This window comes from Sitodiplosis mosellana, unplaced genomic scaffold (assembly GCF_009176505.1).
Source record: "Sitodiplosis mosellana isolate CC-2019 unplaced genomic scaffold, AAFC_SMos_1.0 Smas_scaffold_2, whole genome shotgun sequence".
In the NCBI taxonomy this organism is placed as follows: domain Eukaryota; kingdom Metazoa; phylum Arthropoda; class Insecta; order Diptera; family Cecidomyiidae; genus Sitodiplosis; species Sitodiplosis mosellana.
The window spans coordinates 6,143,142-6,155,463 of NW_022595245.1; the positions used below are offsets into that span (position 1 = coordinate 6,143,142).

Genomic DNA, 12,322 nt, shown 5'->3' on the forward strand with positions numbered 1-12,322 from the left:
ATTGTCATGCGGAGTATGCAAGTGAGGTTATGTTTGTCAAAACACACTGTTGTGACTATTTCAAAAATTTCGACAACATTACCAAAGCAAACATAATATAAATTGAACTGTGATGTGACAATGTGGCGGAGTATAAATGTAAGATTTTTGCAGGCACCGTTGCTTCGGTGCTATTCATCACGAGCTAAAGAAAAGCGGTATAAAAATCGAATATCGGTGTTAAGACAAGATATGAACAAATTTCCTGTGAATGAATTCCAAAAGAACAAACCGACGGATCGGCGAGTGTATGTTTGGGGACAAGCAGTGACTGGTGCTTGTGGTATCAATGAATCGTTACATGATCAAAAATTAGCGAAATTTCTTCGGCATCCAACACGATTACCATTCGCCGAACGCTTTGATGTCATTGACATAGCGGCTGGTTATGGCTTCACATTGTTTGCTTGCAAGCCACAAATTGATGAAATCACATTATTTGGATGCGGTTTGAATACTGATTCACAGTTAGGATTCCAGAAACATGGCGGCAATCAAAATAAACCAATGGAATTGATGTATTATCCTGCACCAATTGCGCTGCCTCGAGTAAGGAAAGATGAAAATATGAACATTGTGAAAGTAGCTGCCGGAAGAGCACATTCAATAGCTTTATCGAAATCAGACGTGCTGTTTACGCTAGGAAATAATTCATATGGACAATGCGGTCGACCCTCGGTTGAAGCTGAATTGTATGAGTCAAGCCGAATGGTGCATCGAGTTGAAGGAAAATCGATATTCGGTGATGGTGACAAAGTGAAGGATATTGTTTGCGGATTAGATCATAGTTTACTATTGACTGAGAAGGGAAAAGTATTCTCTTGTGGATGGGGCGCCGATGGTCAAACTGGTTTGGGCCACTTCAATTCAACGGGCGAATGGACACAAGTGCTGGGCGACATTGAAAATGAGAAAATTGTGAAATTGGCATGTAAATTTGATTGCGTTTTTGCATTGAATGGTAACTATGTTTTTTTTTTTGGATTTTTTCTGCCTTTTTCGTGATTTTCATTGAAAGAAGATTCAATTTGAAAATTTGTTCCAATCTACTGTTCCTAATGCAATTTTAAAAATCATTTCCATTTCAGATAAAAACGAAGTGTTTGGATGGGGCAATTCAGAATATAGTCAATTGGACCTATGCAATGGCGTTCAACAGATCAACACGCCAGTTTATTTGAAAATGATTGAAAAATGCGGTAAAATCATTGACATAGCCACCGGTGGATCAGGGTGTATGGTTTTAAACGGTATTTTATTGTGCACATTCATTCACATACATTATTGTGTTATAATTCAAATGAGTTTTTGTTGTTCTTATAGAAAACGGTGATGTATTTGTATGGGGATTTGGTTTAGTTGGACTCGGGCCAAAAGCTGATCAAATCAGTCAACCGACACAAATTCCTCCGATACTGTTTGGTCGAAATGATTTCAGTCCAGACAGCAGAGTGAGTGCCATTTATGCTGGATTTTCACATTATGGTGCAGTGACGACAACACACGATTTGTATATGTGGGGACACAATCGATCATCCTGTCTTGGTCTACGAAACGAAAAAGATCAATATTTCCCACTGAAAGTAGCGCTACCCGCTCAAGTTCTCAAAGTCGACTGTGGTGTAGATCACACAGTGGCGTACAGCAAAGGATTTGTGTAAATTGTGAATTATTTTTAAATAAATGTGAAATTAATATTGTTACGTAGCTCCAGCCATATCATTCAGTTTTAAACTGTTTTTTAAAACAATGTAAAAAGCCAAGGTAGATAATTTCCACTACTGTAAGGATGCTTGCGCCGAGGAAGAGACAAAATGTGGCTCCAATGGCAGCTGAATAAAAACGGACCAAATTAACCAAATTTCATGTTGTTTGAACAGTCAATGTTGACGCAACAGTGTCAACTCTCTGTTGACTCAACATTTAAACTCATTTAGATGTTATTTACCTACGACATCAGTATAACTGTGCAATGCTTCGCGAATCAATCTCATTTTCGGTTTACTCAATTCCATGCGCAATTTGTTGTTTTGCAGCCAATTCAATGAATTCACTCCTTGTATGCCGAACTTCACATTGGTACACAATTGATAGCACTCGCATGATTTAGTCGCTTCATTGATATCATCTACAATAATTTGGTTTGATAAACACATCAATTGACAAATTCAATCAGAAATTCTCAGAGGCGATTACCCTTTAACAATTCAACACACAGTAACTGCTTAGCATTGCAATAGGTTTCATGTGGCAATTTTTTGTAAAAGAACGGCACACACTTGCAACGTTCAATAATCGCTTTGATGCGGCATTCTATTTTGCATAAATCAAAAGCGTACATCGAGGGGAAATGGCTCAAGTCTGACTCGTCAACATAACTTAAATTAAATGATCACAATTGAATTTTCAAAGGAATATTTGGACATAAGCAACCATACCGGCATTTACGATGCGAAATGAATAACGCTCGAACATTTTGCCGTGCCACGATTGTAGTCGCCGTTAGGGTAAATGATTTATATTGCGAAACAGAGCCGCTAATTTCTCTTTTTTGTAAATATTGTGGTAACTCAAATGGTCCGTGTATATGGATCTTTGAATAAAATAATTATGATAATTGTTATTGGAAAGAAAAAATGATTTCATTTAAAATCGAATAATGGCTTGACTTAATCTAAAAAATTCAAGAACCTAGTAATTTGAATAGTAAAATAAAAGAAAAATAAAAAAAAAATCATCCAAATGTTCTAATTTAAATTAGAATGAAAATTTTCATCAAAATTCTAGCTAAAATGTTGCAATCGAAATGTTTCATCGCTCACATTGCTATCATCCAGGTCATTCAATACAATATGTGAGCTCGTATCGAAATAGTTTATTTCAAAAAGTGGCTTTTGTGCTGGCAAACGATCACTGATAAGAAAATCGGTGGCAAAGATTTGTGAAAGTTCCGAATTGAATTGATCACAAATGCCTAGCTCGGTCATCGTGCGTTGTAATTTGAAACTTGGAACTGAGTCGATAAGAACATCATAATCATATTTATTTGTTAGCTTCTCTATCACCTATTCGAAAGAAAAAAAAATTGAAAATTTGCTCCGTTTCTTCTTCTCTTATCACAAGCTATACAAACCTGCATGACAATTGGCGATTTAAAATCTCCGAATTTTGATAGACTGTCCAAGTTGTACATTGTTAAATTGACCAAAACGCGAAGAAATGCTTCCAATTTGAGCATACTATGTCGCGGTAGGTTCATTTCCCTGAAAATGTGTGTTTTTTTTCGTTGAAATTGAGTCATTTTTTCACAAAATCAAAGTATTTCCAGGTTCAAAATCATTGTAAAAGTGAGCTATGAGGTAAAGGTTCTACCTCAAGTGTATTTGTAAGGCCGTTTCGTTCATTTTTCGTTGACTGCATAGTGTAAAACTCGGAAATGTTGTGTTCCAAGTGTAGTAGTCACGTTGAAGGCTTGTTACAAGCGGACGCTCAATAAATCGTTGAAGAAAAAGCGTTTGAATATATGCAGTACTAAGGAGAGCGCTTATTATGACAATGCTCCAGAAAATGCTGAAAGAATTATCCATTTTTCATTTCAACACTGAGAAACGAATAAAAAAAACTCCGAAAATGAGTAGCTTACCGTTGCCAATATGACTTGTTTTCGTTTTTCAAATGTTGTGCTCCATGTAAAGTACTTATGTTAGAATAGAATGTCCAAATATTGTCCACCTTTTGGTCAGACAATTCGATTCGGTTCGTTTTCGGAAATTTACTCTTCAACATTTTTCTCGCTTGAAGTGACAATTGGATTTGAAATGGTGATCCAATTTCTGAGCTCGCCCTTTTTATAGACACGACCGAAAGAAAGATCTAAATAATTCATGAAAATCGATTTTGTTTCAAAGACAATAACCACAATATTTCATAGAATCGGATTGAATAAAACGAAATCATTCACTGATAAACAAAAATAATTCACATTTGTTCTTTATTCAAGCTTCACGACAAATGACATTCATGGAGGTAGGAAATAAATCTCCTTGGTTTGAACAGAAAAAAAACTGTTATCATTTAAGGGATATCAGATTTTGATAAACTACACCTATCCACGGAAGGATTTAATGTTGGTGGTGTGTATGGCCATGACCGTGGTGCGCGTGTCCATGGTCGTGATCTTTATGAGCTTCATGCCATGCATCGCATGTTTTTTCACACTCTTCCTTCGTCTCGAAATTGTTCGCATTCTTATTACATCCGTCGTAATCTAATTCTTCGCATTTTCCCGACGAATGATTGTGATACCAACGCGGAATTGTAGCTAAACAGGCCGCTCTATCCTCTGGCAATACGAATTTTGGCTCGGCGCATGGAGAGTCTTCTCCTGTTGGAGAAAAATACGAATTTTCAAATTTTTTATTTTGAAATCATTTTTTTAAAAATATGTTTGAAGGCTCATGTTCGATAATGGCGTTTTTTTTCGATTATTCAGAAATCCCTCATCAGGATGAGTCTATTTCAAAAAATTTCTTGAATTTTTCACACAAAAACAACTATTTCAACAACGTTATAAAATTACCATCGTGTTTATGTTCGTCAGCAAATGATTGTGTCAAAATTGCGATGACAAGTAATCCGACGGTTAGAACGAATCGCATGTTGGCTATACTTTATCTCACTGTTGAGCACCAAATGAAAGTGATCGAACAACTGAACTCTGTCGGTCACTTGCTTTAGCTTAAATTCAGGAAATTTGTGATTACAAGCGCGACTTTTTTGCTCGATGCGATTGACTCTTTCAGATGACCTTTTGTGAAAGCTAAAATGTTTTCTGTCCGTGAATCGCGCAAAATGTTCAATTAAATCTTCACTGAAGCATAGAAGCGATAAGGGCAAGCGAAATGACTCGAGATATCGCTTTTTCGAGCTAAATGTGGAAATAGAATGAGTTATGTAAAAATGAAACTTACGCAAATGTAGTGATCAGTGAAAACTGATTGATCATTAGGAAAATTCCCTATATTTAATGGGCGTGATTTTGGACTTCACGTGGAATAAATAAATCAGCCGTTCCACAGTCCATTCTGAGATAGATTTGTTTATGGCAAGATAATGTCGCTATTGTGTGTCAATTGAAACGGAGATATATTCAGCTGCTGATTTGGCCAAATGTGAGAGTAATCAACACATTGTACTGATTTCAAGACCCATTTGAATGGAGCGAAAATGTAATACAGAAAAGTTGAGCGGAAAAATGTCAAATGAAAAGGGATAGCTATATAGTTCACTATAGTTTACTATACAGTTAACTATATAGCTATCCCTTTTCCGCTCATTCATCATCGACATTTTTCCGCTCAACTTTTCTGTACTACATTTTCGCTCCAAACCATTCATTTATCACTTCTTTGAAACGATTTGCATTTTGTTTGTCTCAGCGAAATTGACAAGTGATATTCTATTTTGTTCGAAATAATCGTAATGGCATTTTTAATACTAATGTACAATAGGGTGTTTTTGCCATCAAATAATCAAGAAATGGTAGTTCTGGATTGAAAGAGTGAACAATTCTGAGTCGATTGCATGTATTTTTACTTTAAAATAATCAAAGATGCCACTTCCCGAGATCAAAACAGAAAATCATAGAATTTTGAGGTTATATCACTATTCGCTGAAACTAATCTGATATTTTCCATTTTTTCGATTCAATCTCACTGCCAGAGACGAGTTCTCAATGCAAACATTTATTATAACGAATGATATACACACTTCCCGAAGCAAAAAGAATTGTCTAATTTGAATTGTCTAATGTTTTCGGAACGCTACCCAGCATCTGCCAAATTCAAACATTTGAAATGACAACCATTCCAACTACTATGTGCCGAACGAACCGTATAAACAAACTTCTAACAAGAACTTCGATTTGTGTATGTGTTTCACATTAGGAGCGTGATTTTGGCACGAACTTCTCTTTCATCGCATACAACGCAACACAACACAACAGACTCATTTGTTATTGTTATGTTTGTTGCGTTTGTTTATTTGATCCCGTTATCCGAGCATGTATTGAGTTTCTATATCGGAACCGATTAAACATGAATTTCATCACAAAATGAGTAGAGTTGTTGCGGTACGGTATTTATGTCAAAACAATATTCAGCTGTCAAACGGGGCCGGTTGATTCATATCCATCTGAGCATTTGAAAAGGCAAGTCATTTGTTGTGAATACTGTTCGATTTACAGTGATTGTTTTATTCGTTTTTTGTTCAAATTAAGTAATTTAGTTAGTGTTTTTAGGTAGAAAATACATGATATCGAATTAGTTTTCCTCATTTTGATTTTTCGTTTGGTGGTGATTGTACACAAAGTGGCTAACATTTTACCGTGCTTGCGATTTGTGTTCCGAAAACAATCAATCCAATTGTTTAAATGTCGAACAAATTACTACCTCCCTATAAAAATGAACATATAATATGATGAAATTTGCTCTTTTTTGTGAATCTCAATCATCTAATCAATTTCTCATGAATTTGTTCAATTTTTTTTGTTTAATAGCTATTCATCATGGCCCGTGGAGCCCGTGGATCTCGCGGTGGAAGCGATGAGAGATTCACAACAGTGAAACTGGCTCTACGAACAATCATCCAGAAACCGTATCGGCTGATTTTGACAACAGTGATTGGGGAAATGAGCATCATGGCAACGCTAATCTCACTTCTGGCATCGCTCTATTTTCTATATCTGGTAAGTTTTTTTTTATATTTTCACTGTTTTCGCCATTTTGTACGATCATCTTGAACCGATTCGATTCATTCAAATTGAACAAAAAAAACCATTGTTCTTGTTAGGTTAATACGGCGGTCGATGATTTCGACAACGACTTTTTCAACAGCAATGGTGATGAAATCATCAAAATGTGCTTCTAAGGTGTGCTCCGGCAAAATTACACCAATGATCGAATGTTTATGGTCCCAGGTTTCCGGCAAATTGTTATCAAAATTCTCGGCGAATGGTTTCCGTGGCCAACGAACAGATTTTTCGGCAACACATTCAAATACCTGTACGAGCAATATGCCACAAACGTCAAGACCAACCTCAAAACGCATTGCGAAAAGCGTTTGAGAAAGTTCTTCAAAATGCGTTGCTACGAATTGAACCACATGTGTCTGTGTGGAGATCTCGAGTTGGACGAATTATTCGATGGTGACGACATCAAAAATGCCATCAACTACACATACAACCGGAGAGATTCAACGCGTGGCAATGCAAATGCCATACGGAAATTGGAAATACTGTTGGCGGAGCTGTATTGGATAGGAGCCCCTCACAGACCAGATGATCCACACCCATTCAACATCAGAGAATTCGTTGAACTCAATTGGTTCCAAGCATTGCGCATGTTCATGAATATACAGCGTGATATTCATAACTTTCACCTCTCGTTTGCCAATCTACGCCAAAGTTGGAATCTGTTCCGAAAATATCCGCTCTATGTGCAACAGCCAGAATTCCCAGAGCCGCCTGAAATCACCACCTTCACAGTAATTCCGAAGTGCACATTCCAGCGCCGACACGTGAAAATTGATACGGATGCATTGCACAATATTTTATGTGGCATTAAGGCAATGCAGCGGACAAAAGGCACTCGAGTCTTACGAAACGGCGAATATCAACAGCGCTGGATCTCACAGACTGAATTCAAGGAGAGAGGGGGCTGGCGTTTGTTTTTCAACATGGATGAAATTATCAAGTTAGTCAAGAATAAGAAGGAATTCGGCGATTCGATAATATCAGATGGTGTGTCAGCGTCGGTGTTATTCAAATTTCCGAAACAGAGCAAAACTGTTGCTGATGAAGATGAGGCCGAAACCAAACGAAAATATTTCGCAGGCGAATTCGCGTATGCATTGGGGATTGATCCAGGCATGCGAACCTTTATTGCGTCGGTCCGCCTCGATCTAAAGACCGGCGAAGAGGTAAGTGTTTACAAAACGAAAAAAGGAAGAAGAAGAAGAAGAAGTATTAATTCACTTTTGTTGCATTTTATTTTTAGACCAACGAGAAGATTTCGTTCAAACAATACCATCTGAAATCGAAACAAGATGCGCGCAACATTAAAGCCGAACGAATGACACGAGTCTTCACGTATGACGAACAAGCGGACCTCAAACGTATCGCCGCAGAGATTGGCCAGACACCATCGCCACGGAACATCTCTTGGCGCCATTACATCGAACATCGCCTGCGAATGTCCCAAGATGGTATCGCGGCATACAGTCAGAAAAACTATGCACGCTTACGTTTGGACAAACACATTGAATGGCGTCGTGCAATTGATCTCATCGCCGGTAAGCTGTTACATTTCAAGACAGCTATCATCAACATCGGAGCAGCCGAAATTTCACCAAATTGCCCGATCCGAATCAAAAAGTACGTGCGGTGTCCAGGCGTTCGCAAGCTGATTGCAGCCTTCAAAAGACGTGGCAATTGTGTCGTTCGGTTGGTGGATGAATACATGACATCGCAACATTGTGCCCGATGCTTCAAACGGTTCCCGATATGGACGAAGAGCAAACGATACAAGAAGTGCAACGATTGCCAACCAGATGAACGTGTTGGACTTCCGAGAACCATCTATACGAACGTGAGCAAACGAGTGTTGCAAATGCAACGGAAAATCATGCGTACATGGGAGGAAATGCGCGACCAAGGTGATGCTATTGCAGCCATTCTAACCCAACGAAATTCAGGACGTTTGGTGTCAAAGAAGCAACGCTTCTTCAAAACCTGGCAACCAAATGCTGCTGAAAACGCTGGAACAGACGCTGCACAAACACGCAAGTTGCTCAAATCACTTTGGCATCGGGACATATCAGCAGCCAAACTGATCATGTACAAAGGTTCATTATCTATTAATATTTCATTTGAAAATTGGAATCGATTTGGTTTTCGCTTAAATCAATTGTTATTTGTGTGCTTGTTTTCTATTTACTTAGGTCTTTGCACGCTGCTTGACATTCCGATACATCCAGCATTGCTGCGACGACCAGATGACGACGGCGTTCCACTCAATCCATAAATCAAAATCCAGCGTTTAGCATTAAAGTTTTTTTTTAACAAATATTTTCTAATAGTTTATTAGAGTTCTCAAGCCTTGCACTTAGTGGGCTATTTTAAGGTTTATAAGGTGTCTAACTTTATTTACCGCAGTACATGAGTGGTTTTATAGACGTTATTTGATGATCAGAATGAGTCGTGTTCATTTTCCGGTTTGACAATGTCGCCGCATTCTTTGGATATGACTTGTTCAATGCATCATATCACGGTAAGTAGAATTTGTTCAACGCTTCGGAGCGAGAGTTATTTAGACATTCGAATGGAAAAGCAGTCTTTTTGCTTCGGGAGGTGTGAATATCGATTGCTCCGTTGTGTGAACACCACTAATTGATACAGAATTTTTTCCTCTTTAATTTAAAATCTACCATTTTTCTTTTTCAGGTTATGGAAAACACCCTAATGTACAATGCAAAAACACTGCTCTGAAAAATGAAAGTACAATTGGTTTATTTTTCTACTATTATCAATTCTCTGATAACTTAACCTCTTTTGGGTTCATCATTAATAATATTCATTTGATTTGTTTTCAAGAAACAAAGGAGCATTTGCATCGTTTGTTGTATATAGGTGATACAACGAATATACATATTTTATAGGCTGTAAGATGTAATAGTGCTTGTTTTTCTGCATGCTTTTTCATATGGTGGAAAAAATAAGACCATTATAATCTTCTATTTATATCTAAGGGGAGAATTTAAAGCGCCTAAAAAAATTTCCTGTTTATTTAGGATTGCTCCAGAAAAGAAATGCTATTTGTTCTTTTCAAAATGAAAATTTATTTGTATAGATAAAATTTTATCTTTTTTTTATAATAAAAATATATTTTTCTTACACAAAAGTTGATCTTTGTTTTCTCTGAGCGATAAATGAAAGAGAGAGAAAAAAAACTGCCATTCAATTTACATTACAAAAAAAATAAAATAAAATAAACGGAAGATATCATATTTGTGGCTGAAACGAACAAACAAAATCGATTCAATCGAAATACTGGCTGAATTTCTCTAAATTAAAATGACCCCAAACGGCATCATCAAAGATCACGAGCGATTGCATGCATTGAAGCTGTGTGAGTTGAATGGATTTTGTTCGTTGTTAACTAAATATCTAAAAAAAAGTGCAAAATATTTCATTTCAAATTGAAGGAATAAAACCCAAAGAGAAAAAAATGAACAAAATTTGCCTTCCGAAAAATGTGTATGCTAAAAATACAATTACAAGATTTATAAACTATAAAAAATGGTCCAAAAATTGAGCTAATTGCATTGTCGGTTTGTTACAAAAAAAAAGTATCCGAAAAAAATAATACTTTTGTGTTTATCCTTCACACTTGCGACACACACATATTTATAATCATCTATAATAATTTTTGTTTCTTCATTTTCTCGTCTGCCTCAATGGGGTATGTTGACTTGCGTCTATCAAGTACACGTATCAATGAATGAGATTGCCACAAATAAATTACTTTGCAGTCACGTGAATTGTTATTTAATTGATGAATATGACTTATGGCTATGCTTCGGTTTTGTAATAATTGGACTGTCTCTATTTAACCTAGCTCATTCTACAAGTATTCAGTTTGTTTTCTTCTTCTCCTTCTTTTTTTTCTCTTATTACACATCGATTTTAGTTTAAAGATTTTTTGTTGTTGTTTTTCACTGACTCGATTGGTTGTTGTTGCTGCTGCTGCTGCTGATGCTGCTGCTGCTTTTTTCTCATGTTACTGTCGTTTCATAATGTGCTGTGCATTGAATTGCAATGTTCATTGATCAGGTACGACATCATTTTTTTCGGTGGCATGGCGTTCGTCAGTTTTATCGAGATCTTGTTTTTCCACTTCGTACATTGCCTTCTGGATCTTATGCTTGAGTTCAAGTTGTAAATGTGGCGGTAGATTTTTTAGCACCGTATGCAAATAGCTCATGAACTGCCACAGTTCATCACGAGCTGGTTCATTTGTGCTGAGATAGTTGAGTGCGGTTGCAATCACCGCATCGGGATCAAAATGTTTTCGTTTGCGTGACGGTGAATCGGTCGATGCATAGCTGGATACAGATGAATTGGTGGCTTCATCGTCATCGTTATCCTCTTCGGTTGAGATTAGCTCTTGAGCCTGCAACAAGAACGACAACAATAAGATACAAGCTCGGTAAAGGTGATTCAGAGTAACTAGGTATGCTCAGTTAAAAAAAAATGCATGCATGCTCAACATAACTTGAACACTTGTGCATGAAAATCGATGTAAAAGAAAACACAACAAAAGAGGGAGAGAGAGAGAGAAATCACTGTGAGTAAACAAGTCGCGACGATGCCCAACCAATAGCGCTGAACATGAAAGACGACGAACGATGAAGACGAAGAGAAAAAAATCAATACAAAATACACAGTAATGGTCGTTCTTGGTATTTTAGTTTTTTTTTCTCTCTATACATTGCATTGTATGACCTCACGGCGCGTTTATTTGTACACTCTTTTTTTCCCTTTTGGGCTTATTTTCCTCTCTTGCCGTCTTCTTCTTCTTCATCTTTGTCGTCGTCGTCGTCGTTGTTGTGGTCGTTGTTTATTCACTCTGCTGCACCTACCTTGTTCTCAAAAAGTGATTCTTCTGCATCGTCAACGTCGGATGCACTTGAATTGGACGTAGCCGTGGTCGCCGTTTTTGCGTTGATTACAATTTCATCCTCTTTTAAATACGGCATTTTCTCACTCATCAAGTTTTTCTATCACGTTAATTTGACTCTTTTTTTCTCACAACAAACTCACTTGCGAATGACAAAACGCAAACGCTTTTCGTTCGACTTTCTTCGCACAATAATAAAATCAGAATTTGATTGTTTGATTTCTTAGGCGTTCACTTATTTACTTTTCGGAACTCCGACCGATACACTAATGAAAAGGTAAATCGAAATAATGCGTACAAACAACTTTAACCATACGCGATGCACTGGTGTGAACGTGAAGAAAATTTATGCCATGAATTTTTGCTGGCGTATGTGTCAATGTATTGGTGTACAACGAAGACGGGACTTGGGACAAGTACGGTGAAAAATATGTGTGAGAGAGTGCAACACATATACAATGCTCTTGCTCTACCATCGCTTATTACCTTTGATTGACACACACAACAAACGCCACACATGCGCATCTTTAACGCGTCCATTCCACTGC

General features: G+C 37.2%; 4 protein-coding genes across 4 annotated transcripts; 2 read left to right on the top strand and 2 right to left on the bottom strand.

Annotated features, from left to right (window-relative positions):
• Positions 1 to 1,746, top strand: LOC129565156 (RCC1-like G exchanging factor-like protein). Its single transcript, XM_055439716.1, has 3 exons — positions 1 to 1,000; positions 1,128 to 1,289; positions 1,363 to 1,746. Exons 1-3 carry the CDS (start codon positions 121 to 123, stop codon positions 1,698 to 1,700), a joined length of 1,380 nt encoding a protein of 459 aa, XP_055295691.1. The 5' UTR covers positions 1 to 120; the 3' UTR covers positions 1,701 to 1,746.
• On the bottom strand, positions 1,740 to 4,781 carry LOC129565158 (sodium channel protein Nach-like). Its single transcript, XM_055439719.1, has 9 exons — positions 4,619 to 4,781; positions 3,683 to 4,423; positions 3,412 to 3,609; positions 3,173 to 3,302; positions 2,862 to 3,104; positions 2,478 to 2,632; positions 2,236 to 2,417; positions 1,988 to 2,167; positions 1,740 to 1,871 (listed from the first exon to the last, which is right to left on the bottom strand). Exons 2-9 carry the CDS (start codon positions 3,823 to 3,825, stop codon positions 1,759 to 1,761), a joined length of 1,344 nt encoding a protein of 447 aa, XP_055295694.1. The 5' UTR covers positions 3,826 to 4,423; positions 4,619 to 4,781; the 3' UTR covers positions 1,740 to 1,758.
• A 674-nt stretch (positions 4,782 to 5,455) lies between these two features.
• On the top strand, positions 5,456 to 9,995 carry LOC129565154 (uncharacterized). Its single transcript, XM_055439714.1, has 6 exons — positions 5,456 to 6,247; positions 6,596 to 6,784; positions 6,889 to 8,016; positions 8,094 to 8,940; positions 9,037 to 9,365; positions 9,539 to 9,995. Exons 3-5 carry the CDS (start codon positions 7,000 to 7,002, stop codon positions 9,117 to 9,119), a joined length of 1,947 nt encoding a protein of 648 aa, XP_055295689.1. The 5' UTR covers positions 5,456 to 6,247; positions 6,596 to 6,784; positions 6,889 to 6,999; the 3' UTR covers positions 9,120 to 9,365; positions 9,539 to 9,995.
• LOC129565167 (uncharacterized) lies at positions 9,910 to 12,275 on the bottom strand. The gene is made up of 2 exons (XM_055439730.1): positions 11,737 to 12,275; positions 9,910 to 11,267 (listed from the first exon to the last, which is right to left on the bottom strand). Exons 1-2 carry the CDS (start codon positions 11,863 to 11,865, stop codon positions 10,917 to 10,919), a joined length of 480 nt encoding a protein of 159 aa, XP_055295705.1. The 5' UTR covers positions 11,866 to 12,275; the 3' UTR covers positions 9,910 to 10,916.
• Positions 12,276 to 12,322: the final 47 nt, after the last annotated feature.

What these genes read in the sequence shown, in the direction of transcription:
- LOC129565158 (XM_055439719.1), bottom strand. Translation starts at nt 3,825, where the DNA reads ATGTTGAAGAGTAAATTTCCGAAAACGAACCGAATCGAATTGTCTGAC. An exon ending in GCCTTACAAATACACTTGAG is followed by an intron (nt 3,303 to 3,411) that starts GTAGAACCTTTA and finishes ACACATTTTCAG; the next exon opens with GGAAATGAACCTACCGCGAC. An exon ending in AATCGCCAATTGTCATGCAG is followed by an intron (nt 3,105 to 3,172) that starts GTTTGTATAGCT and finishes TCTTTCGAATAG; the next exon opens with GTGATAGAGAAGCTAACAAA.
- LOC129565154 (XM_055439714.1), top strand. Translation starts at nt 7,000, where the DNA reads ATGTTTATGGTCCCAGGTTTCCGGCAAATTGTTATCAAAATTCTCGGC. An exon ending in ATCTAAAGACCGGCGAAGAG is followed by an intron (nt 8,017 to 8,093) that starts GTAAGTGTTTAC and finishes TTTTATTTTTAG; the next exon opens with ACCAACGAGAAGATTTCGTT. An exon ending in CAAACTGATCATGTACAAAG is followed by an intron (nt 8,941 to 9,036) that starts GTTCATTATCTA and finishes CTATTTACTTAG; the next exon opens with GTCTTTGCACGCTGCTTGAC.
- LOC129565156 (XM_055439716.1), top strand. Translation starts at nt 121, where the DNA reads ATGTGGCGGAGTATAAATGTAAGATTTTTGCAGGCACCGTTGCTTCGG. An exon ending in TTGCGTTTTTGCATTGAATG is followed by an intron (nt 1,001 to 1,127) that starts GTAACTATGTTT and finishes TTTCCATTTCAG; the next exon opens with ATAAAAACGAAGTGTTTGGA. An exon ending in AGGGTGTATGGTTTTAAACG is followed by an intron (nt 1,290 to 1,362) that starts GTATTTTATTGT and finishes TTGTTCTTATAG; the next exon opens with AAAACGGTGATGTATTTGTA.
- LOC129565167 (XM_055439730.1), bottom strand. Translation starts at nt 11,865, where the DNA reads ATGAGTGAGAAAATGCCGTATTTAAAAGAGGATGAAATTGTAATCAAC. An exon ending in AATCACTTTTTGAGAACAAG is followed by an intron (nt 11,268 to 11,736) that starts GTAGGTGCAGCA and finishes TTCTTGTTGCAG; the next exon opens with GCTCAAGAGCTAATCTCAAC.